Here is a 26,725-nt window from a genome sequence, read left to right as displayed (position 1 = left end):
GAGAACAGGAAAGAATTAAGCCTCCTGAGTGGCCATGTTTCTAGATTTAAGCTCATAGAGCTAGTGCTGAGAGGATCCTCAGGACCACCTGGCTCTGAGCTTCTTAAACATTTTGGGTGTCTTGGAGCCCTTTGTCAGTCTAAAGGCCACAGTCCCCTTCTCAGGAGAATGTTTTTAAAATACATAGGATTGGGGCAGCTAGGTGGGCAAAGTGAATTAAGCACCGGCCCTGGATTCAGGAGGACCTGAGTTCAAATCTGGCCTCAGACACCTGACACTTGACACTTACTAGCTGTGTGACCCTGGGCAAGTCACTTAACCCTCATCACCTCCCCCCAAAAAAAGTAAAAAATAAAATAAAAAACATAGGATTAAGATTACAGAAGATGTAATTTTTTTCCCACCCAAGTTCATGGATTCTCTGAAATCTGTTCATAATAGGTAAGTGGTCTCAGCTTAAGAACTCTGATCTAGTCCAATGTCCTTATTTTGCAGTTGAAGAAACTGAGGCCCAGGAAAGCTCAGTGATTTGTCCAGTTGACAGTAAGCAACATTGGTGGAATTTAAACCCAGATCCTTTTCATATTAGACCCAGTTCTTTTTCACTGTATGACTATAACTCTTAAAGTTTTAGAGTAAGTAGAGAATCTCTTTAGAGAAGACATCATCTCTAACTTTCAGAATGTTTTATCCCAAAAAAGCTAAAATAAACACTGCATCAGCCAGAATATAATCCCAACCATCTTCTCTCTGTAGGCTTTTTCTCCAATCAAACTGCTATTTATTGGAACCTTCTCCTCACTTCTGGAGAGCCTTGCCATTGCAGCAGGCCTAGGTCCCCTGAAACTCCAGTAAGAGGGAGGTGTGGTAAGAACCACAGTTATCATAAGACACAGAGGCCACTTTAGGGATACTCTTACCACTGAAGTCACCCTAGTAGTTGTGGCTCAAAGTCACAGAATCACAAATGACAGAATTTCAATGGTTGGAAAGGACCCCAGAGGTCATCTGGTCCAATGTGTAGCTGAACAGAAATCTCTTCTACATCATCTCCCCCCAAAATCATCTAGCTTCCAAATGAAGACCTCCAGGGAGAGGGAAGCCAAATCTTGGGGAAGCTAGGCGGTGCAGTGAATAAAGCACTGGCCCTGGATTCAGGAGTACCTGAGTTCAAATCCAGCTTCAGACACTTGATACTTACTAGCTGTGTGACCCTGGGCAAGTCACTTAAAACCCTCACTGCCCCTCAAAAAAAAAAATACAGTAATTCCCCAATCTTTTTCATAAGAATTGCTATCTAGCCAACATCTCCTTCATTTTATACTTTTTCAGGTGATTCTTTTTTTTTTTTTTTTAGTGAGGCAATTGGGGTTAAGTGACTTGCCCAGGGTCACACAGCTAGGAAGTGTTAAGTGTCTGAGGCCGGATTTGAACTCAGGTACTCCTGACTCCAGGGCCGGTGCTCTATCCACTGCGCCATCTAGCTGCCCCCATCAGGTGATTCTTTAACTCATTTATCATGTAAATTTCATCTTCTAACATTTTGCCCACCATCTTAGCCTGTCAATATCTTTTTGAATCCTGTTAGCTTTTCCATTAGCTAATCAGCCTAATTTGGAGAAAATTACAAATCTGATAAGGATCCCAGGTGTGCCTTTATCAAAGTAATTGATTAAGGTGTTGATAAGCACACAGCCAAATATGCCACCAGAAATTTCTCCACAAGCTGACATCACTGACCCCTTACTACTTTGAAGGCCTACGCATTTAACCTGTTTAGAATGTACTTAACTGTACCAACCAAGTCAACTAATCATTATAAAGTGCCAATTATATGCTAAGAACTGGGCATACAAAGACAAAAAGAAGAGTCTACAATTGATCATAAAGACAATGAGCTACTAGAATTTTCTTAGTAGAGAAGAGATGCATCTGTTCATCCTGTCCACAAGTATATGAGATCGTGTCAGACACTTTACTGAAATGGTCCTGACTAAAATAAGGAAAGGAGATTACTGGCATTTATCTGTTAAAAACAATACTGATTTTTTAGTAATCATAGCCCCTGATTCGAAATGCTCACAAACTCTACTTTTAGAACAAAGACAGTATCTTAGAATTTTTCCAGAAATTGAAATCAAGGATTCTACCTTTTCCCCTTTTGAACACTAGAACATTTGCCTGCCTCTAATGCCAATGAGACACATTAATTTCTGATTTTATTAGTAAGGAATATATGCTGATGGTCCTCTATCCTAAGATGTAACTGCTACTCTTCAAGATATGTTTAAAGTCCTTTCATAAGATTTGCAAGTTTCTAGACAAATATATTTTCACTGATCCTGCATCCCTAGCCAAAAGTCCATCATTCCTCTTTTTTAAGCTGTGGTTCAGAATCCAAATTACATTTTATATTGATCTATTCATTTCCCAAATCCCTCTTTTTCTTCTGAAGCCCCTGCCTTTGGCTGGTAGAAGTGACAAAACAATAACTATGCCCCCTAAGGTCTTGAATTTCTTGCCTAAGATTTCAGAATCCCTAGCAATACTTTTCTAGATTCCTTCTGGTGGCATCAGAAGATTTCAGAACAAGAAGAGACATTCGAAATCATATAGTCCAACTCTCTCATCTTACAGATCAGGAGAACCTGACCCCACAAGGTCACTGAGGCACCATGTAGAAGACAGGCAGAGAGCTCCTCTTGCTCCAAGTGCAGTTCTCTTTCCATTCCATTATGTTGCTTTCATGTCTCTATATAATTCACCAGGAGTGGGCAGGTCTCCAGGTCTGTCAAATCTCTCTGAAGCTCACTGTCAAGTCTCCAATAATGCCTCTCAGAAGATGGTAGATGTCTCAATTGTGCATGTCAGGTCAACAATGGCTGCCTCAATACCCTTAAGAAGGGAATCATCAATGACTTTTGTTTGTCTCATTTTTCTCTGATTGTTCCCAAATCCTCTCTTTCCTGCTGGTACCTGTAGATCCATATCATTTCATAGACCACAATAAGTTTGTAGGATCACAGGATACAATTCAACATTCATTTATTGGTTTGGGGAGACTCAAATGGATGTATGATCTGATCGGGGTATTCCCTCTATTGACAGAAATCACAACCTATCCATGTCTGACCATCCTTTACAATTCTTCTCCACAGCTTTCCATGTGTTAGCCACAGGGAAGCCCACCCTGCTTTCTCCTGAGATCTCCAGGGTACCAGTAGAGCACTCTTGCTATCCACCTGTCATCCTTTTCCTTCAACATAGGACAAGCCTTTCTTCCTACCATAACATTCTCTGATGACACCGTTGACTCCTGTTCTTTGGAAGTTTTTCACTGGTCATATGTCACAACCTACGAACACTCACTATACACCTCTCTATTGTCCATACTCCATCTTGAATACTGGTATTAAAAAGAAAGACCTCTGCTGTTGTGGGAGATTAGAGTCATTAAAGAGCTTTGCAATTTTCAGAAGGCAATCCAGCCTACTCTCTTCCTCTTGTTCAACTCTTGGAGCCAACTTCTCTGTTCAAATACATGTTGTTATCTGGGGAAGAGACATCCTAAATCCACTTGTTTTTTCCTGTGCAGTCAGGCCAAACCCTTGTAAGTAATTGCTAATATTCTGCAATGTTTTGGGGCTTGATGCAATAAGTACAACGTCATCTGCAAATAGGATAATCTACAAGAAATCCTTCAGTTTGGACTCTGTGCTGAATCTCCTCCACCATACATACATTTCTCTCTTTTATGTCGTCTCTGATGTTTACGATAAGAGGGTTACTGAATAGGATATTATTTCTGTTATTTGTTTCAAGTAATCTTGAATGATTTTGACATATGGACCAAAGACACCTTGTTGAAAAAAGAGCCTATCAACATTTTGCTCTACTCAATAAAATGTTTTGTTTTTTTTTTTAGTGAGGCAATTGGGGTTAAGTGACTTGCCCAGGGTCACACAGCTAGTAAGTGTTAAGTGTCTGAGGCCGGATTTGAACTCAGGTACTCCTGACTCCAGGGCCGGTGCTCTATCCACTGCGCCACCTAACTGCCTCAATAAAATGTTTTTTAAAACTCAACAAATAAGTAAAGTGAGATCTCATATTGTATATCTTCTAGTCAACTGTGAAATAGTAAAGATGTGGTCCATTACTGACTACTGTTTGTGAGAGCTTGCTTGTTCTTCACTAGTATCTTCTTCAATAATGTCTACAATGGATGTGGCTCTCATAAAGTTTCTGCATAGATAGGAAGAAGGCACACAGGTTGACAGTGCTGAGACTCTCTCAGTCACCTTTTATTCAGTATTACTAAGGTCTGAGATTTTCCCCATACCTTTGATTTCTTCTTCTTCTTCTTCTTTTTTGGGGGGGGTGAGGCAAATGGGGTTAAGTGACTTGCCCAGGGTCACACAGCTAGTGAGTATCAAGTGTCTGAGGCCGGATTTGAACTCAGGTCTTCCTGAATCCAGGGCCAGTACTCTATCCATTGCACCACCTAGCTGCCCCTTCTTCTTCTTCTGATACTTGTCCACTGATCCATCAACCCCATCACAATTATGTCATCTCCAACAGATATTTTCTATATATACTTGATCCAATCAGGCTGCTTTGCCTGACTTTTTTCTCTGAGTGTCATTTATACCTCCCCTATTAGCACATCTTAGACTGTAATGTTAGATTCCAAATGTGGTAATTCCACCATCATTGATGGGAGAATTTGTTATGATTTTTTTGGGGGGAGAGGCAATGAGGGATAAGTGACTTGCCCAGGGTCACTAGTGAGTGTCAAGTGTCTGAGGCCAGATTTGAAGTCAGGTCCTCCTGAATCCAGGGCCTGTGCCACCTAGCTGCCCCCCCTTACATTCTTTTTTTTTTTAATTTTTTAATCCCCCCTTACATTCTTAATGTAAACTCCCTGAGGGCAAGTACTGTACCATCAATACCTTCCCAGTCCTTAGAGCAGACACTTAGCAAATGCTTGTAGAAATGTTTATTGAATGACTGAATACATATATGCTTGCATACATACATACATACATACATATCAAGGAAATGATAACAGGCATAGTTACTAGATTATAGAGAAGAGTTCAAGTACCTGGAATAGGCGTAATCCAGTAGCATCTGACAAGAATCGGAGATCTCTATCCAGAAGAAATTCCACTGGAACCACAGACCCCAAACCCAATTTATCCACTAATGGAGTGAAGGTCTGTGAAATGGAAAAGAAGTAGATTAAGTATTTGGAAATATATCATGGCCAGACTCTTACCTGGATAGAACCCAAAGTTTCCATTTGTTCATAAATTTCTTTGTCACGACTTTATAGTAAATTGAGTGACAGTTTAAAGCACAAAGCCCTGCAAAATGATTCCTAACTCAGCACCAAATGCCTCAAATAACCTCTCCTCTCCTTGTCTTTTTTTTGGTCAGTATCATAAGCAAGGTAATCCTGTGTATAAACGTCAGTTTAAGGCCAAAATCCAAAAATTCTCTATAATCTCTAAAGGACTTAACTTCCTGTTAGGTCTTGTTAGGGTTGAACCTGGCTAAAGACCCAAGGAAAACAGATTCAAATTTAAGACCTCTGGGTAGTGTTCCTGAAATCTGAAGGGTTCTAAAAATTAATCATTCTTCAATTTGACAAATAGTAATTGCCTAAGATGTGCAAGATCCTTAAAAATGTATGTACATGGGGCAGCTAGGTGGCGCAGTGGATAGAGCACTGGCCCTGGAGTCAGGAGTACACAGCAAATCCGGCCTCAGACACTTACTAGCTGTGTGACCCTGGGCAAGTCACTTAACCCCAATTGCCTCACTAAAATAAAAAAAAAATTTTTAAATGTATGTACATATGCACAGAATAACTTTTCAAATATAAACTGACCATAAATGTCATTCAAAGTTCTAACAAAAAAGGTAGCTAAACAAATTATAAAATATGAATGTACTAGAATATTACTGGGTCGGTCGTAAGAAGTGTTGACTAAGAAGAATACAGAGAAATATGGTAAAATAGAAATAATGCAGAGTGAAGAAAGCAGAACTGAAAAAACCTTCACCAACATATATAATACCTATGACAACTATGGAAATAAAAATGATTACTACAACAAAAACAAAACCCATAAATATATAGAAAAGAAATGGAGAAGGGGTCTTAAAAACCAACAGGACAATTTTACTTCTACCTTGTTAAATATTTATTTTTTAAATATCTAGAAATAACAGAAGTTTGGGGTAAATGTACAATAATTTACAATCATTTTATTTGTATTTTTCTTCCCAATCTATTTGACTGCTTATAATTATTATCAATGAAATTAAAAGTGAAATTTAAAATAAATTGTTATAAGAGGAAAATATATTTAATGTCATTCCCAAAACAAACAGAAAGGAAAAAAAACACCATCCTAGCAAGTGAAAATATATCTCACACTAACAATGAATGGGGTGGCTAAAAGTTTATGGTTCAGTTTTTTTTCATGAATTTAAATTTAAACTATAAAACAGGGGGCAGCTAGGTGGCGCAATGGATAAAAGCATTGGCCTTGGATTCCGGAGTACCCGAGTTCAAAGCTGGCCTCAGACACTTGACACTTACTAGCTGTGTGACCCCGGGCAAGTCACTTAACCCCCATTGCCCAGCAAAAAAAAACAAAAAAACAAAAAAACAAAAAAAAAAAAAAAAAAAAAAAAAAAAAACTATAAAACAATTTAATTTTCTTTTAGTTGTTGCCACTTTCCACCTAATGTTTTCAACAACAGAATGAGAAAAAAGTACTTACCTTCAGAATTAAATTCTGTTTATTATATCCTACCTTAGAGATAGGGAAAGGGACTAGACCAGTAATTTAGCTGATAAGGGCAACTCCCAGGAGAGGAAAGGGCAACCAAGACAGTATGCACCTTCTCAGTTTCCCAAACTTGCCTGGAGTAGAGAATTGTCTGAGGCACTGAGAGGTTAAATCAGGCCCTGTCCAGGGTCACAGAGCCTAGTAGTGCCAGAGGCTGCACTTGAACCCACATCTTACTGACTCTGAGGCTAGCTCTCTAGCTGTTGCCTTAAAAGGGCAAATATCTGATCATTTAGAAAATCTCCTTCAGGATAATATACACATTTCAAAAATTTTCTATGAGAGCATGTTGAAGATGACAAAAATTCCCCAGAGATAAAAAGTAACCTAATATTTTAAGAAAGAAAAACTTTCAGAGCACGTCAGAGAAAACATTTCCTATTTGTGTTTGTCTCGTCCTTCTGAAAATTATTTGACAGGAAGGTCTGTGTTTCTAAATTATGCATATCAATTCTCAAAAGTATGGCTGTTAAAAACCTCACACGCATGTATAGATCTGGTTCTACAAATGTAACTTTCAAATCAAAGTCAAAAGGCAGAAGATTCAATCGGCTGCTGCCCATTATACTCACCAGGGCTGGCCATTGTGCAATTGAGACCCTGGTCCCCTGGAGGAGGAATGGCTCCTTTCGAGGAGCCCAGACTAAGGAGCCTTCTAGCAGCAGCACAATAACCTCTTCGGCATGGACTTTCACCCAGGAGTGTTGCTTCCAGTTGCAGCCATCGAATTCCACAAATATCTGCCAGGGAATCCAAAAAAAAAAATTAGAAACTCTATTTTGGAATTTCTTCATTTTATAATATACTCATACTCAAACCCCCTTGTGCTTTACAAATGGTTAAAAAAACATTGAGTCCTTTTAAAATTACTTTTTAGAAAACATTTTAAGAGTTACTGAGCATGGTTTAATGAGACAGAGGACTGATTTTCAGCTGCACTTTGTTTTGTTTTTTTGGTTTTTGAGGGGCAATGGGGGCTAAGTGACTTGCCCAGGGTCACACAGCTAGTTAAGTGTCAAGTGTCTGAGGCCAGATTTGAACTCAGGTACTCCTGAATCCAGGGCCAGTGCTCTATCCACTGCGCCACCTAGCGGCCCCCTCAGCTGCATTTTTAAGAAACAGAAGCACAGACACTGACAACCACAGAGACAATAATTCTCAGCAGGGTCTACACAAGACATTTCAAGTCTTCCACTTCCTTCTCATTAGGTCTCAAAGCCAGTGAACAATTTAAAAGTATTATATCATCCTAGGGGAGTCATCACATAAAAACAAAGTTATGGTTTTAGTTCTAAATCCCTTTTTGGATTCTGTGGTAAGATTACAGGGTGTATCAAAACTCTGTGTACCTATACTGAAAGGGACATGTGAATAATAATAAATAATAATAGCTACTGTTGCCATTAGTGATTATAATCTGTTGGCCAAAGGATGCTATAGTCACAATAAGGCTTTTGCTTTTTTCCTAAAGAGATTCTTAAAATGTAGTTAACTGGAAATTACTATATGAACATAGCTCATACCAAAGCTACATTTTTGTTTGTTTGTTTTTTGTGCAAAGCTACTTTTAACAAGAAGCCCCCATCCCATCTGCTTTTGGTTTGGTTTCCCGATCACACAGGTTGCAAAGTATCCAAGATTTATCTATAGAGATATGGAATTAATGTAGAAAACAATCTATTCAGTAGCTAAACACATAGCAAATTTTCAATAAAATATTCATTGATAGATGTTACCAAAAAGCTGTCTAAGCAATGAAGTAATATATACAAAGTTCTAGTTTTACAATAATCTAGAGGGCAGCAAAGTGACGCAGTGGATAGAGCACCAGCCCTGGATTCGGGAGGACCTGAGTTCAAATGTGGCCTCAGACACAACACTTACTAGCTGTGTGATCCTGGGCCAGTCACAACCCTCACTGCCCTGCAAAAAACCCCACAAAACAATATTCTATTTAAATTTTTTGCCAGGGCAATGAGGGTTGTGACTGGCCCAGGATCACACAGCTAGTAAGTGTTGTGTCTGAGGCCACATTTGAACTCAGGTCCTCCCGAATCCAGGACTGGTGCTCTATCCACTGCGCCACCTAGCTGCCCCACAATATTCTATAAAGTATGTTGCATACTATGGCCCCAGATTCCTGATTCCATTTCATGTAATTATTCTGGGACCAAACAATAGATCATCCATCCAAATGTAGGGGAGTGGGAACAATGGTAGTTGGATTCATTCAACAAGTATTTACTAAGCCACTGAGAGGGAACAAAAGGAAGATGATAGATGGTCAGTGTTCTCAAGGAGCCTACCAACTACTACTCCTGGGGATAACAATTTACCTCTACCTATTACTCTGCCTACCCCCTCTATTATTCGGTCACAGGACACCTAGAAGCAAACTATTCCAGACCCAAACCTCCTGCTCTCTCATCCCTATCCTCCTAGTGCCTATTCCACCTATAGCTTAACTGCAATGCTGCCCTCTCCTGTACCTCTCGAGTTCCCATTCTATGGCAACAAGCCTGCCTTCATTCTGGACCTCTTTCTCTCATCTTCCCCCTTGATGACAGTGCATCCCAGGCCATCCTGCCCGACACCTTCATTCAAATTCTCCCACAATGGTCCTGGAAAAGGAGTTGAAAGACTTTTTGCTTCCTGCTGTCGCTCTGAGACTCCCTTTTTGCCACCTTATAATTCAGTTACCTCTCTTCCTTTGAAATCTGGACAATTAAATGTTCTACCCAGCTCATTCTCCTTCCTTTCTCAAGGAGTTGGGCACCTGGCTGGTTCACTGTCTTCCTCTCCAGCTCGAGCTGAAGAAACTTCAACTTCCATGCTGATGTTCCCTCAAACTTTTACTTCTTCAATCTCTTTAAATACTGTGTCTCCCGCCTTCGGACCCCTTACTCACACAAAGGCATCACAGCCAAGATCTTCCCATTATCTACAACTGTTCCTTCTACTTCCTTCTTCTATATGACCAAAACCTCTTCTCACACTCCATCTATTCCTATGCTTTACCCTTTCTAAACCCATTCTTCATTCTTATCCCAACCTCCATCCCTCCACTCTTTAGAACTTCTTCTACCTAACCCCTCTGGCACGGCATTCCTGTTGGATTTCTTATCTCATTCTCTATATATGCCAAACCTTTTCTTCTCTTAAGTCTCTCAAGACCTACGGATATCTTCTGTAGCCCCCACCCTATAACCTCATGCCCCTCCTCCCACTGTACTTCTCCCCTCTTCCAAATTTCCCTACTATATGTAAGTCAGGGCACAAAATACCATGTGTGTGTGTGTGCGCGCATGCGTCCATAGTTAAATCCTTGCTTTTTGGGGGGCTTTTTTTGAGTTGGGGAAGTTTTTAATTTTTTAATTTTTTCCCCATCTTTGATCACTTTTTGAAGACTGAGATATTGTGTTAGTGGATAAAGGGCTTGGGGAAACATAACCAATGCTTCCATCTAATCAGGTTTGTACCTGAGCAGAGAATTGTGGCTTCTAGAAGGAAAAAAAGGATATGTATATGAGATTGGGGGATGGGGTAGGTGGAGGGAAGGATTTACTGGGGTTTTTTTTTGTTGTTGTTGTTTTTGGAGGGGAAGAAAAATTTTAAATTCATGAGGTTGTTTTACGTTTAGTAAAGGATGGTGGACTCAGCTTAGATAGGCAGGAAAACAAAACCCTTTGTTTTCTAATTGTATTGGCCTCTTTATGCCTGGAAGGGGTAATAGCCAAAGATAGTGTGTAGGCTGAAAGAACCAGGGTAGACTGCATGACTTTAGAAAAGAGAAAAGGAAACTTCTTGCTGCTAATTCTCCCTCAACCAGAAGCAAAGTAGTATTTTTTTATTTAAATTTCAAAACAAACCAAAAAACCCTCTAGGGGGTATATGTACGTGGGGACTGGGGTGTTTGTGTGTATTTAGAACTTCAACTAGAAAAGGATTAAAGCCTTGTAGCCATTATAGCCGCCACGGGAGAGGCAGAGCGAGCAGGAAGTAGAGCTCTCAGGCTTGTTGCAGAAGGGATTTGGGACAAAAATGTCCATTTTGGTTGCTGGCCACCTTTTATTTCAGCTTATGGTGGTGGCTGAGTTTTTTGACCTGTCTTACCCATCCATTTACCAAGTAGAATCATAGTGTAAAGGGAGCAAGAACCACCAAGCCTCTTGGAGGCTGCGGTTTTAACAAGTACACACCGAATGAAGCACACTTCTGTGGGAGGGAATAAGGTATTGGGATGGAGGTTAAAAAGTATGAGTTGGCTGGTCAATTTAACCGTGTTACTGACAAGGGGGGAAGACTTGTGGGTGTTTATTTCTTGCGGGACTAGCATGTCATTAAATCAGGCCTTTTGACAGATTAAAAAACGAATAAAACCCAACTATCCATCCTTATTGGATCTTGCATTCAAATAATTTTCTGACGGACAAGACAAACATAAGCACGCCAAACTTGAGTCATTTTATCCTCCAAAAATACTTCCCTCTTCGGAACTTCCCTTAAATATTGTCAAAGGCACCAGCACCTTTTCACTTGTGGCCACAACCTTGGTGTCACTTCATTCTTGACTCCTTTTTCCAATCAGCTGCCAAATCACATGAACTTTCACATGGTCTCCATGCCTCATATCTCTCCCTACTTCAATCTATCCTCTAGCTGCCAAGGTGATTTTCCTAAAGGTCAGGTCTGATCACGTTACCACCCCCATTCACCCAATCAATAAACTCAAGTAGTTCCCTATTACCTTAGGATCAAATATAAAATCCCTTGTTTGACATTTAGATCTCCTCTCACTTGGTTTCTTCCAACCTTTCGAGTCTTCTACTTCATTCTACTTCCCTCTACGCACTCTATGATCCAGCCATACTGGCTATTCCTCACATAAAATGCCCCATCTTTCCTTAGTGCCTTTCTACTAGCTATTACCTAGAAAGCTCTCCCTCCCAACCCAGCATCCTTTAATACTCAGCTCAAGAACCACTTACTCCAGGAGACACTTCCTGGTCGTCGTCCCCCCCCCAGTTAGTAATATGCATTCTAAGGTTACTGTCTATCTTCCTGTATTTATCTTGTATTCTCAGATTCGTGTACTTATTTTGTTTCCCCACCCCCATTAAAATGTTTGTTTATGGCAGAGAACTGTTTTTGCTTTTTCTTTCCATGCCTCATACTCAGGAAGGGGAAAGAACAATCATTTATTAAGTACTTACTATGTAGTAGGCACTGTACTAAGTGGATTAGAAACGACCACGAAGGCTCATAGTAAGCACGTAATAAATGCTCCCTGGTGTACTGATTGATTCTCTGAAATTTGTAATCCCAAATCTCAGTGTTTGGGAGATTAAGTGACTTGTCCATCACACAGCCAATAGGTGTCAGAGGTGAGATCTAAATCCAGGGCTTCCTAGCTTTGAGACCAGCTCACTATCCCACTTACAAACCAGGGTTTCTTAAAATTCTTTCCACTCTCAACTCATTTTAGCTCAAGAAATTTTTATGTGACCCCCGGGGTATATAGGTATAGAAAATTGGTAGACATAACCTTTTACTGTTGCCAAATTGTTTGCAACCCCCACATTCAATTACACAACCCCTTATGGGGTCAAGACCTGCAGTTCAAGAAGCTTTGCATCACATCATGCTGCCTTTTTTTTTTTCCCGGGGCAATGGGGGTTAAGTGACTTGCCCAGGGTCACACAGCTAGTAAGTATCAAGTGTCTGAGGTCACATTTGAACTCAGGCACTCCTAAATCCAGGGCCAGTGCTTTATCCATTGGGCCACCTAGCCTCCCCCATCATACTGCCTCTTTAACACTAATATACTGATCTAAAACTCAAGCTAAATTTTAAGTAAATACAATAAATAAATCAAAACCTTCTGTGTTTGTTGGAATACAATATTCTATTATTGTTAATCTTGGGAACTGAAAACAATAATCTAAAAGAGAAACTCTGAGGTATTCTCCAAATTGCTTTCCAATTCTAAGGAAGAGCCAAGATACTGTGACTGAGTCACCTAATTATTTCCTAACTTCTCTCAATACTGAATATATAAGGATTGATGACTGAATGAGCCTTTCTTTGACAGGCCAAGGACAACTACTTTCTTGAGACTTAAGCAGTGATTAAGTGATTAGATAATGGTCTCATATCCAAGATAAGAAGAAACTAATCTGATTAAAATGTGTTCAAACAAGAACCATTCCCAACAAATAAATGGGCAAATAATATTAAGTTTTTAAAGAAAGGCATTCAAGCTATCAATAACCGTATGAAAACAGTCACATCACTGGTTGTTTGTCCTTCGTTCTCAAAGAGGACCATGACATCGGGAGATGATGGAATGACTTGCAGTGAATTGGATTTAAGTGAGGGAGGGCTGTGCAGTCACCAGCCCCTCACTCTCTCCTCCACAGCCATTTGGGTCCAGTGGCAAGAAACACAATCAGGACGACTAGAGAGATGGCCCTGGATGTTTGAGACAATCGGGGTTAAGTAACTTATTTGCCCAGGGTCACTCAGCTTGTAAGTGTCAAGTGTCTGAGGCCAGATTTGAATTCATATCCTCCTGACTCCAGGGACAGTGCTCTATCTACCATGCCCTAGTCTACATCACTAGGGAAATGCAAATTAAAGCAACTCTTCACTGGCAAGGCAGCTAGGTGGCACAGTGGATAGATAAAGTACTGGCCCTGAAGTTGGGAAGACCTGAGTTCAAATCTCAAATCAGACACTTAGTTGTGTGACCCTGGGCAAGCTGTATCTTGCCACTGGACCCAGATGGCTCTGAAGGAAAGAGTGAGAGGCTGGAGACCCTGCACAGCCCTCCCTCACTTAAATCCAATTCACTGAAAGTCATGACATCACCCCCATGCCAAGAGTGCTCTTCAATTAGAGAATGGCTGAAAAAATTATAGGGGGTGTAAGAAATGATAAAAGGAGTAATTTCAGAGAAAACTAGGAAGATCCCTATGAACTAATTCAGAATGAAGTGAACAGAACCAATATAATAATTATAAAACAGCAACACCTGTAAATTATAAAGAAAAAAAAAGCCTTTAAAAGACTTAAGAACTCTGATTAATGTAACTTCCAACTATGATTCCAGAGGAATGATGATGAAGCACAAAACAGGACATATTTTCAGCTATAGCCAATGTGGGAATTTGTTTTGCTTGACTAAGTATATTTGTTATAAGGTTTCCTTCCCCCCAAGAGGGGGGGGGGGGTAGGGAACAGGGCAACCAAAAAAATGAGGGAGAAAAAAGAAGACAGGGTCATCGAGGCATGAAGAGAATAGGAAACATCACAAACAGGATTGGAAATTATATATACTGAGCTATTATATATTTTAAGAAAAGCAAGCTGTATATATATATAAGAGGTTCCAAGTTTCATGCATGATCAATCTTTTTCTGATCTACGGCACATGTAAACACCCATTTTAGTATTTTTAAGGTTTAGAATTAATAAAATTTAAAAAATGAATGTGATAGAAAAACAAAAAGCATCTATTTTCTTAAAGATTAATGATTAGAATAAAAACGTTTGATGAGTTAATAAATATTTGCTGAAGGATATGCATCTAACATTGAACTTAATTCATATCTGGAAATAAAGGTCTTAGAAAAGAGTTATGGTCAGGAAATTTTTACACACAAGATAACTGGTAGTAGTCAGGTCATAGATTAGCCAATAGTAAAGATGAAGACGAAATAGGTGATAGATCAACTCACAGAATACTGAAAGCAAAATGCTGAGTTCTAAGTGGAATGTGATCAAAAGAAATGGTCCGACATGGCCAAAAAATAGCACTGTTTCTCAAAAAGGAGAAGAAGCAACAGTATGCTGGAACTGGGACTTGGGGACCAGAGGATGTTATCCTAAGAGAACAGAGATATAGTAGTGTAACTTTTTGCTTTCATTTAAGATTCCCTCCAGACGGATATGGCTTAGGAGTTTTTAAAATAATAGTTTTGAAACAATGTAGTTTCATAAATTCTCCAGAGAGGAGAAAAAAAAAAAAAAGCAGGCCTTCCAAAGTGACAAAGTCAGAGCAATGTTTGGTTCTGTCATGGGGTCTCATTTGAGATATAACTGATAACAGAATTTTTCTTCCTAATCTTCTCTACATTTCCAACAAAAGGGGAGTCTTCCAAAATATCCACCCTATAAAACTGAGGTAATGTTGGAAAAGAATGTTTCATAGCATCATATATCTGGAACCAGAAGAGACCTCTGGGAGAATCTTTACTTTTGTAGACATTATTCTTCCCTCTCACTGCTCTCCTCATAAAACTTAGCTCAAATATTCCTGAACAGACTGACTTTTAAAATTAAATAGTTTAAGTACCTCAGGGTATCCTCTAAAAATACCTGCATGTATATAACATAAAATACCTTCAATTTACACTTAAGCCTCTTCTTCCAAACTTCTCCGAAGACTTTCTATAGGTTATTCTAGTTTGTTATTTTTCCTCCAGGTTCCTTAGAAAGCATAAGATGGATCCCTTCGTCTTCCTTCCTCCCCCCACTTTCCCCAACAATAAGAGGCTACCTGCCCAACGTCAAAAAGCAAACCATTAAAAAAAAATTTTTTTTTCAGTGAGGCAATTGGGGTTAAGTGACTTGCCCAGGGTCACACAGCTAGTAAGTGTTAAGTGTCTGAGGCCAGATTTGAACTCAGGTACAGGATCCGGACTCCAGGACCTGTGTTCTATCCACTGTGCTACCTAGCTGCCCAAAAAAAAAAAAATTTAAAAAAAAAAAAAGAAAGAAAAAGCAAACCATTAGTTCACTTGAGATTAGTAACTAGAATTGTCAACCTTTCCCTTTTCTCGGCTCACCAAAATAAGTATTAATTTATTAACTTAGTACAGGAGATTAAAACAAACTTGTCGTTTGTTCTCTGAGTCAGGAATTCCAATGGAGTACAGGTTAAAAGGACATTATAGGGGGCGGCTAGGTGGCGCAGTGGATAAAGCACTGTCCCTGGATTCAGGAGTACCCGAGTTCAAATCCGGCCTCAGACACTTGACTTACTAGCTGTGTGACCCTAGGCAAGTCACTTAACCCCCATTGCCCCGCAAAAAAAAAAAGAAAGAAAGAAAGAAAGAAAGAAAGAAAGAAAGAAAGAAAGAAAGAAAGAAAGAAAGAAAGAAAGAAAGAAAGAAAAAAGAACAAAACCCCAAGATGGGCCGGTCATGTGACAAGTGAGGTAAGTATAACTGGTACTGACAGATATGCTAGCATTCCTACTGTTATGGGGGAAATGGGGTATGGGTTTGGGGTCCTTAGGAATACTTCTTTAAAGAATTACACCCGGGGCAGCTAGGTGGTGCAGTGGATAAAGCACCAGCCCTGGATTCAGGAGGACCTGAGTTCAAATCTGCCCTCAGACACTTGACACTTACTAGCTGTGTGACCCTGGGCAAGTCACTTAACCCTCATTGCCCTGTGCAAAAAAAAACAACCAAACAAATAAATAAAATAATTTTAAAAAAAGAAGAATTACACCCTCTTGCACACAAAAGCAGTTAAAATGAGATTATAGTTTATTTAGGGGGCAAGGGAAGGGAGGAGAAGGGAAACCATGAAAGAAAATTATCTCCATGGCAAGCTTATGGCCAGCCTTGGACAAGAGTCACACAAAATGTATAGGTATGGGTGGGTTGTAATATGTACACTTGGAGGCAATACTCACATCCTTAAAATCACAAATCCATTTGAGTATCTGACAGTTATTATAAGGAAGTTTTTGTTGTTGTTGTTTTTGGTGAGGCAATTGGGGTTAAGTGACTTGCCCAGGGTCACACAGCTAGTAAGTATTAAGTGAGGCCAGATTTGAATTCAGGTCCTCCTGAATCCAGGGCCAGTGCTCTATCCACTGGGCCACCTAGCTGCCCTCAAGGAAGTATTTTAAAGGTAAAACTTAAGTGTTCCAAAACAATATAAAAACTGTCTTTCTGTACTAGAGAAGTTTTACATCTTAGTCTAATTAATTTAAAAACAATATCCCAAAGGAATATGATGGAAGAAACTCCCAAAGGGAGTTAATGCTGGTCCCTGCCAGTGACAAACACCCAGGAGAACTTTCCATTCAAGACTTTAAATGTACCAATTAGGATGTAGAAAGTATAGATGATCTTAGCTTTCCAAAGGCTAATGAAGATCAGATCCCAGGATAGTTCAAGAAGTGGATTCTTATTTGGTGGCAACAGCCACTTTATAGTCTTGAAACAGTTATAAAATTTCAGAATGGAAATGGGGAACACAAGGCATAATTTATTTTAAATAAGTAGGCAGTTGTTGCTCACTGAGAAAAATAATTCTCTAGTAACCCTGATCCAGAAAAACAGTATAAAAAGGCCCGATAAAAAATGACTTTAGTAATCTCAATACAAATAAATTACTAGCATGATTCCACAGTCATAGATAAGTCCAGAAGAAACACTACAGCCTATGAAATATATCATTGAAATGTAAGCTGCAGAGGGGGAATGCTGCTAGAAATCCAAATTGGATTTACCCCCTACAGGTTAAACCAATTTATGAATGGGTTGTTCTCCAAAAATTGTAAGATGGTCTCGCTTGGAATCCAGAACACAATTTTCTATAGAAAGATGTAGTAGATGAGGGTTAACTCCCTCAGGGAGACCACAAAGCCTAATTTAAAAAAAAAGAAAAACAGGACAAAAGGCATTAGAATTTCAATCAATCAATCAGCATTTAAGTGCCTGCTACCAACTAGAAGTCAGCCTAGGAGCTAGAGATACAAATTAAAAGAAAAAAAAATCAATAGCACCCCTGCCCCCAAGGAGTTTGCAAAAGGAGGAAACCTATACACAGATAAGTAAATACCAAGAAATTTGAGGAGCGGGGAGCAGAGCTGCGCCTAGAATGAAGCCGAAGATTCTAAGAAGCAGAAATGAGAATACAGTACATCTCAAACACGGGGAAATGACAGTACAGAGAAAATACCAAAGTAGAGAAAGACAAGAGACTGAATGCCACTTTGAGGAAACAAAGAGTAGGTCAGCTTGGCTAGAATGTAGAGGAGTAACTTGAAAGTCTGGAAGGCAGGTCGGAGCCCGGTTACAAAGGGCTTTAAGTGCCAAGGTAAGGAGTACATGGGCAGCTAGGTGGCACAGTAGATAGAGTGTCAAGCATGAAGTCAGGAAGAGTTGAAATCTGGTCTCAGATACTTGCTAGCTGTGTGACCCTGGGCAAGTCACTGTTTGCCTCAATTTCCTCATCTGTAAAATGAGTTGGAGAAAGAAATGGCAAACTACCCCAGTATCTATGCCAGGAAAACCCAAAAATGGGGTCAGAAAGAGTAGGACATGACTGAAATGACCAAACAACAAAAGGAGTGCGTATTTTATCCTAGAGGCAATAGAGCAGCTGAAGACTGTTGTAACTTGATCAGACCTATGCTTTGGAGAAGATTATTTTGGAAATTCTACCGAGAATACAGTAGCCCAGGTAAGAGATGATAGTGGTAGCCTGAAGTGGGAGGATGGTTTGAATTGAGAATGGGAAAGGTGTATTAGGGAGAAAGCACTAATGTGAGGGGGCAAATGATTAGATATTTCGATGATGGAGAGTTAAGAGTCAAGGATACTTACACTGGTATGAAAATGGGTGAGCAGAAGAATGATGGTGCCCTCAACATTAAATAGGGAAAGTCTGGGTAGTCAGTCTGAGGAATGGGGGAGATTATAAACTCTATTTTGATATTGGTATGGTATATGTACATCCCCCTCCCTCTGACATCCTTCCTTCACACAATATAAACATTAAATTTATATTGATGTGACACACAAAGAAAAACATCAGGGAAGATAACTTTTTTCTTTTTTGGCTAGAAAATAAAGGTATAGGACTTGATTACAGAAATACTCTCTATAAATGCAAGTGAGAAAGGATCTAATTTAGAAGTACCTCTAGTATATTTCTCAATTGATAAGGAAGACTTATAGAAGGTGAATGATATTACTGCAAATGTTGTCAGCCCAGGTCCAAGGCATAAAGTTCAGATAAGGTCCATAAAGGATAAACTCCATTGCTTGGGATAACAAAAGTTCACATAAACAGGTAAGTTAAAGTCTTCTCTGGAAATCTTCCCAGTGGTAAACCTCACTTAAAAAAAATGTTACAGATACAATCAGGGTAGTATCTTATATAAATTACATAAATTAAATTTTGAGAACTTTACTAAAAGATAAGAAGCAAGTGATATCAAATGCTGAATGTGCTGATTATAGGTGAAACTAAAGGAAAAAAATGACAGCTAAGCAAGGTTCGTAAGTCTTCAGTATCGTCCATGCTCTGACAGTAGAATCCTGTTCCTCACTGACTTCCTGCCAACAGCTTCAAACCGCTAAGTCTCCACCCAGGCCACCCTACCCAGCCCCTACCTCAGGAATCCCAACAAGTGACCTTTAGCCTTGTCTACCCCAGGAAAAAAGACTCCACCTTACTTCCTACAGCTCAAAGAATAGCCAAATCCTCAACCCAGGCAACTCTTTACAGCTCCCTTTAGGCATAGTCTTTCCCCATAAGAATGTAAGGTCCTGGAGGGCAGGGACTGGCTTGTTTTGCATTTGTATACTTGGAATCCGCAGAAAGCCCAGGTCTTAATAAGAGTCCAATACACATATATCTATTTTTAGGAAGAAATAGTTTAAATAGAACGAGATAACACAATAGGCTATGTGTTAGCTTAATGCCAATATATTTTTGGCGACATATCCTTTTTCTTTTTCATTTCCTATCCAGCTGTACAAGTTTGGACTGGACTCTATCATTCCTCCTTGAGTTTAGTAGGAAATTCATCATCCTACTAGACTGTATCAGTCTTGGGCTATGGTTTTGCCTTCAGTCAGTACCCTCTGCTCTTCTGATTTGTAGAGCCATACAACAGGAAAGAAAGCCTCTGGAAGCTTTCATTTAAACAGGGCTCCCAGTCCAGCCATCTTCCGTGTTTCCCAGTCTGTTTGGACTGGATTCTATTACTTCCCTTCCCTTCCTTCTCAGTTTCCTCTTGTGGGTGGTCCCCCCCCCCCCCGCAATTGTCAACTTAGGATAGGGGCTGTCTTTTTCATATCTGTATCCATTCCCTTCTACTGTTCCTCCTACATAAGCTGTCGCTTAATACATTTTTGCTGACTTTTTTTTGGAGGGGGGGGGCGCTACCTTTTAATTTTTAATTTGGTCTCTGGAATTGGCTTAATCTCCAGGTAGTGGGTAGGGAATACTCAGTCTGTGTAGACTATCCAACCCAGTTCTTAGGCTTCCACTATAAATAAAACCCAGTCTCTCATGAATTTAGATTTTTATGATTCAGAATATGACTGCTTCTAAGTTAAGGGATAAAAGTGAGTTTTTCACAATCTGCAATACCGTGGACAGCGTGGCTTCCCCTATACCTTCCTAAAAAGGTATTTACCACAAGAAAACCTTCCTGAAACAGCCAGACAGTAATTGTCATCTCAAGAAGCCATGGTATTTTGGAGTCTTGAAAAACATCAACCTGTCAAAGGCAAGTGAAAAGTGAGAAGCAGTAGCAGGTGCTATGGTCCCCTGCCCTTCGGGCAGAAAAATCTGAAAGAGCCCACCCCAGCTGTTGTTTAGGGTGCTACTGACAAATGAAACGAACATATTCCCTTCTAGTAGCCATGTTGAGGTGGAAGTCAGATGGCTGCTGGGGAAAACAACACGAATAGCAAGATTGGTAAAATCCTGTTCTCAGGGAAGGAAATCCATAGAGCAAAGAGACACTTAGTGAAGCAGAACATTATTAACCCTAGCCTATGAGAGGTTTGTCAAGAGTTTGTCTCACTTGGAACTATTTAGAGAAATACCAGGGGAAGAACAGTTAATAGAACATATTCTAAGGAAAAATGAGGAAGTTATGATTCATTTAGTCATTTAGAAACCATTTATTGAGTACTGTGTGAAAAAGTGTGAACATAGGAAGACATATTGAACAAACCTGAAATAAATAGAAGAGAAAGGAAAGTTGAGGTAATGCTATTTTAGAAACTTTAGTTAGCTGTTCAGGAGCAACATCTGATCTGATAGAAACTGGCATTAAAAAACAACAACAAATGGCACATAGTACCTGAGTGCCTAAAAACTCAATGAGGCTCCAGATCATCTTAGATTTAAATTTCTAAGCTAAAAAACACAGGTTTTTATATATTCATTTTCCATTTCAATGAGAATATAAACTTCCATGATGTTTTGCCACTATGGACTCGATAGAGGAGTATTACCTTCTGAGTAATTTCAGCATCAAAGCGTATTTAGAAATGTACACTATCATTTGTGCCTAAAGTTAAGAGGAATGTTTTCAATCATTCCAGAAGCTTGTTCAGTCAACCCTCAATTATTCATACTAAATAGGGGAACCCTGCTATGCATTACTCAAAACTATGAATGCCTTGAAAACATCTTAAAAATAACAGAAAGAACATGTGCCCAATCATTGGCCTGCTCTCTACAAACTCCACCCATGAGTACAGGAAGAGCACTTGTGATTGGTGGATGGATATGTTTACTACAGTGTGATATGTTTACTACAGTGTGTTGTACAACGGCCATGCAAATTAGAAAGGCCCACAAGCCCAAGGCCTAAAAGAAATAGGATGGTGAATAAACAAGAAATTTAATCAAAATGGAAAATATGGCATACAGTTTGGCTTCTATACATTTTCAAATTACAGATTAACACTCTTATCAACCAAATTATTACCACGACAATGGTTAAGTGTGGAAAAGCAAGATTATTTTGCAAGGTAGTCAAAATTTCCACAAGTTCATTTTTATGAAAACTTAAAAAAAAATCAAAACCTGTTTTGGCTTCAGGCAGAACCCCGCTGCTGGGTAATAACGAAGTTCCAAAGTGTACACTCCAGTTTCTACAATTACTGCAACTTTACTTACTCTATGGAACCAGGTCTATGGTCCTCGTGAATTAATAGGTACTAACCTTACTTAACTGGCTTCAAATATCCAACTCCCTCAGAAGACATGAAAGTCGTTATTTAAATACCACGGCTTCAAAATGGGAGGTAAAATACATGGTTAACCCTAATTCATCTACTGCACTGGCAAATAAGAATTAAACAAACCGAAGAGATGGGGACCAATTCCTTTCCAAGGATCTTAATGGGGCCCTTAAACCTTGATTGCTACCTCACTTCCAAGTGCAGTGAGGGAAATACCAACTCCACTTTGAGTATGAGAGGTATGAAGGGAATACCAACTCTACTTTGACCCTATTTTCCCAAGTCAAAAGTAGGAAATAGGATCACAGAAGACCTCTCTCCAAATTCCCTTCTCCTTAGCCTCTTCTTCCTTTTCACATTATATCTTAAAAAAAAAAAAATCCCTCCACGGCCCCCTTTAGAATCTCTGGTCTAATCACCTAACAACAATCCACAAAGCTCCAAGGCCGAGTTTTTAAAAAACGGCCAAATTTATCAAAAAGCTATAAACCAAATAACACCCCAGAGCTACAGTCTACACCTTTCCCCCTTCAAAACAGAACCCATAAATATAAAAGATCAGACAGACTTAATGCTTCTTAAATTACACCACTCCCAAACTTAAAAATCATTAACAATTGTTTTTAAGTTAATTGCTGATCTAGGCAGGTGCATACTACTCCAGAAAACTAAACTTTTAAAGCATGACGTTAACTGTCACACACCTCAGAGGCACACCCCCTCCCCCCATTTCACAAGCTAACCCCACAAAAGAGAAGCCCCGGCCAGCCAAGAGAAGGAGCAGGAGCAGAAGGCCTGCAGAAGCTCCAGGACAAGATTTTGACAAAAACCTCCCCCTTGAGCTCGCAGACGGCTAAACTCGGACGCTCCTAACTTGGATCACAAACCTCCCCCCCTCCCCCGCCCCATTTCTCCCCAAACTGCAGAGGCCAAACCCGAAGTTTAAACCAAAACCAAAACACGAAACCCTAAACCTCTGGCGGGGCGGGTGGGTGCTGGGTGCAGGAGCAGGAAACAAGGGCCCGGGGACCCAACGGGCCCCGGGGGAGAAGCGGAAGCCCCGAACGGCGGCAGGGCCGAGGCTGCTGTCACCCTCCCGGAACACTGCGGGTGGCGGAGCCCAGCGCAGTCGGCTAGGGGCTGCGGGCCTCCTCCAAGGCCGGGCCGGCCGCCGGGACGAGCCCAGTCCCGCGCCCTGCGCCGGCCCCTGCCCTCCGTCCCGCCCTCCCCCGCACGCTGCCTGGGCTCCGGGGCTGGCCGAGGGCGGCGGATGGGGTGCAAGACTCCAGGAAGGGGGAGCGGGAGAGAGCAGCCCGAGCTCCGAGCCCTCCCGGGGGGAGTTGCCGGCAGAGAGGGAGGCAGGGAAGAGGCTCCAGCTCTGGGGGCGCCCGCCGCTGGCCGGGGCCCGATAGGGCCCCGAGGATATGGGGGAAGGATTCTGGGGGACTGTTGGGAAGGCGTGTTTGGGGAGAGGGGGGCGTCGGGAAAGGGGTCGCCCAGGAGGCGGGGCCTGATGGCTGGAAAGCAGCAGCTCCCAGTCCCCGGCACGTCTCCCGGGAGGAAATGGGGGGCACTCCAGGGGGCTCTCCCCTTCTTGCGGCCCCGGAGACCTGGGCCCCCGCCCGCCCCTTCACGGCGAGGAGAGGACAGGAGCCGCCCCCTTGCCCCCTGGGCCGCCGCAGGCCCCGCAGCCCCGGCCTTGCGTGCCCAGCGTGCCCGCCACTCACCGCTAGATCCTGGGGCACCGCCCCGCTCATGGCCCGCACTGTCCCGGCCCTCCAGGCCCGAGTGCGCAGCGCAGGCCCCGGATCCCCACTCGCTGCTGCTGCCGCCGCCGCCGCCACCGCCGCCGGTGCCTGGGCTGAGGCCGCCGCCGCATCCGCAAACAGAAGCAGCAGCCGCTTCCCCACCGGGGAGGCCGCCGCGTCCGCCATGACCAGGGACGGCCGGACCCGCCGCTCCCACCGCCTCCCCAAGCCCAGAAGCTGCCGCCGCCGAGCGCCCGATCCGCCCGCGAGGCCTCCGCACCCCCTACCCCCCTCCCCCCCCACCCCCAAGCCACCACCAACCACCGCCGCCGCGCAGCGCCCCCCGCGGCCGGGAGCGGAGCCGCAGCCCCGGGCTCCTCACAGCGCCCCCCGCGGTCCGGAGCGGGGCCGCAGCCCCGGGCCCCTCACAGCGCCCCACCCCGTCTCTTCGCTGCAGCGCCCCCTGCGGTCAGGAGGGGAACTGCACGCTTGGTGGGGTGGGTGTCCTTTTTCTCCTGCCCCCTACGCTGGCTTCTGATAAATAGCGCCCCCTACGAAGGCACTTCGAGGCAGGAGTCATGGTTCCCCAGCCATAGTTCCCCTACCCCATGAACCCCTGGAGATCATCTTCCTTGGAGACTAAAGATTTTTAACCTGGGGAGGATCAGTATGTATAGTGGTGCTATATAGGGTCAAGACCCCAAACCTCTTGGCTTCTCACCCTGTAGTCTTAGGGTTCAATCCTTTTCTCCCCATTGGCCCATAAGGAAGTTTCTTTCTTCCCATTGGTTCATAAATGCAATCTCTCTCTTCTCATTGGCTCTCAAAGCACATGGTATCTAGTCATCCTTTCCCATTGGTCTGTGGCCCATATGGCCTAAATTCTTTTTTCCCATTGGCCACTGAACCTTGGAACGTGATTGTTTCTCTTTCCACTGGCCCATGGCCAACCTAGCATCCTTCAGCATCTTGTTACCCGTTTTGCCTCATTCCCTAGCCTTTTCTTCTTTCCTTGTTTCCAAACATTATTCTTTAACCTTAGACACTCCACATTCCGTGTAAGCCTGGGAATAAGCCAGTGACACAGTTAAGCATCTCTTGTATCCTCATGGGCTTCTTCTGAAACACTCTTCAAACTAATGGTGGTGATATGGAAGATACTGGTGGTGTTCAAGACTCATGGCTTCCATTGTCATACAAGACCAGCTTAGTAATACAACACAGCAGGTTGATGCCACCTTATGAGTCATTTGAAAAATGTGCTAGGGAGCAGGGGTAGGGGGCTCAGAATAGGAAATGCTGTCAAATTAATTTGCTAGCTGAGTAGCCAAATGCCCATTGCAAATATGCAATTTATGTTATGCACCTCTAGTAATAGAAGATGGTGGTCTCTATTTCAGAATTCCCAAGGAAAGAAATATCCAGAAATGGACACATAGCTTAAATTTTTTTAAGTACATGCAATTATTTAGAATAGGGCAGTTTTATCCAAAAGGAAAAAACCCCTGAGAATAGATAAAAGTATTAAATGACCAAGGCTCCTCATCAGCTTTTTTGGGGATAGATGGTCATTTCTTATACTGCAGTGTTCTGGCAAGTATTTCAAGATATTCTAGGATTCCCAAGTTCGACTGATTGTTGGTCTCTTTGAATCTTATTTATAAGCACCCATTTGTCCCAGTTCTCTTGCTGGGAACTACTTTCTTCCTTATGGATATTAGGTTTTTAGAATACTGATACTCTGAAACATGCACAAAATCAACTGGCTCCTTTTCTGACCCCTTGGCCTCTTTCCTCTGCACCTCTCCCTTTCTGAACTGACTCCAAACCCCTGAGTATGTTTTTTCTTTATGTCAACATGTCTTTTTGACATCAGGAATGAGGATCCCCTCAGTCCCTGGCCTAGAGGCTGGAGTGTTTTTCTTTTAGCTGACTCATCCACAATCACACATAGGGTCTGTTGAGGAATAGTAGTGAGGCCATTTTCCACACAGTGCACTAATTACAGGAGGAGGGTTTTGGGTGGGTGGGGGGATTGGTGAAGGAAAGGATGATACAACTTGTAAATGCAATGATCAGAAATGTTGCTAAATAAATAAGAGAAATTACCCTCTAATTCAAGTAGTGAAAGGAGAAACCTGGACAATAATTATGTCCTCAAATTTTCACCAAAGCAAGAGGCTGAGCACCTAAAAGTACTTGAATTAGTTAAGCATTATTGGAACAAATGCCTAAAAATATAACATTCTCCTTACATCTCTAGTCAGGGAACCCAGTTCTTTAATCTGAAATGCTCCTTTCTGGAAGAAAATTCAATACTGTTCATTTTTTGTCCTCATACCTGTTTCCATCCACCCCTTTTCATTAATACTCTCTCAAAACTGTTGGGCTAGAGTTTTGTTTTTTTTTTTAATCCAATCATAGGCTACTGTTGCACATTCCAACCCAACTTTTATTTTTTAGTTGTCCTGGGGTGGCAAGGCAGGCAAGGCAGTTGCATACCATATTCTGCTATGTCATTTTCTGCTTCTACTGTTGGCTACTCCTTGCAATTCCACTTGTTTCTCTGATAAGATTTCACCAGTTTCAAAGGATATTGTTTGAAGTAGTCCAAAGAATCCCATCTATCCTTAAGAGATATTCAATTATTAACCACCCCTATTCTTGAAAGAAGAACCACCATTTCAGAACTGGAACCCAAAGGAGAGGCTAAGCAAAACTTGACTCTTGGGGCTTGAAAAGTCAGAACCAGAGCCAGGAATTAAAGGCTAAAGCCTGGTGGGGCTCTGTACCAGATCACTAAGTTTCTTTAACAAACTAACACTATGAGGCAGCTAGATGGCACAGTGGATAAAGCACTGGCCCTGAATTCAGGAAGACCTGAATTCAAATTTGGCCTCAAACACTTGACACTTACTAGCTGTGTAACCCTGGGAAAGTCACTAAACCTGCATTGCCCACCCCCCAAAAAACCACAATCATACAAAAAAAAAACCCCCAAACTAACACTACAACTTGAGGAAAGAACTATCTTCCTTTCATATGGGACAAATAGTGGCATAATTTTCAAAACCAATGATTAAAAAACAAAAACAAA

The 26,725-nt window shown here is 41.6% G+C and overlaps 1 protein-coding gene across 1 annotated transcript in view; it reads right to left on the bottom strand.

The window, feature by feature from the left end:
* Nucleotides 1–23,871, bottom strand: part of KDM3B (lysine demethylase 3B) — a 55,184-nt gene extending 31,313 nt beyond the window's left edge. Inside the window, exons 1-3 of the mRNA XM_043983532.1 lie at nt 23,608–23,871; nt 7,436–7,603; nt 5,105–5,218 (exon numbers count right to left, since the gene is read on the bottom strand). Of these exons, the coding sequence (XP_043839467.1) occupies nt 5,105–5,218; nt 7,436–7,603; nt 23,608–23,814 (489 nt within the window). The 5' untranslated portion in view covers nt 23,815–23,871. The remainder of the gene's footprint in view (nt 1–5,104; nt 5,219–7,435; nt 7,604–23,607) is intronic.
* Between the last annotated feature and the right edge of the window lie 2,854 nt (nt 23,872–26,725).

This window comes from Dromiciops gliroides, chromosome 2 (genome assembly GCF_019393635.1).
Source record: "Dromiciops gliroides isolate mDroGli1 chromosome 2, mDroGli1.pri, whole genome shotgun sequence".
In the NCBI taxonomy this organism is placed as follows: Eukaryota; Metazoa; Chordata; class Mammalia; order Microbiotheria; family Microbiotheriidae; genus Dromiciops; species Dromiciops gliroides.
Note: the sequence above shows the minus strand (reverse complement) of the source record. Positions and strands in the feature narration are given on the sequence as shown.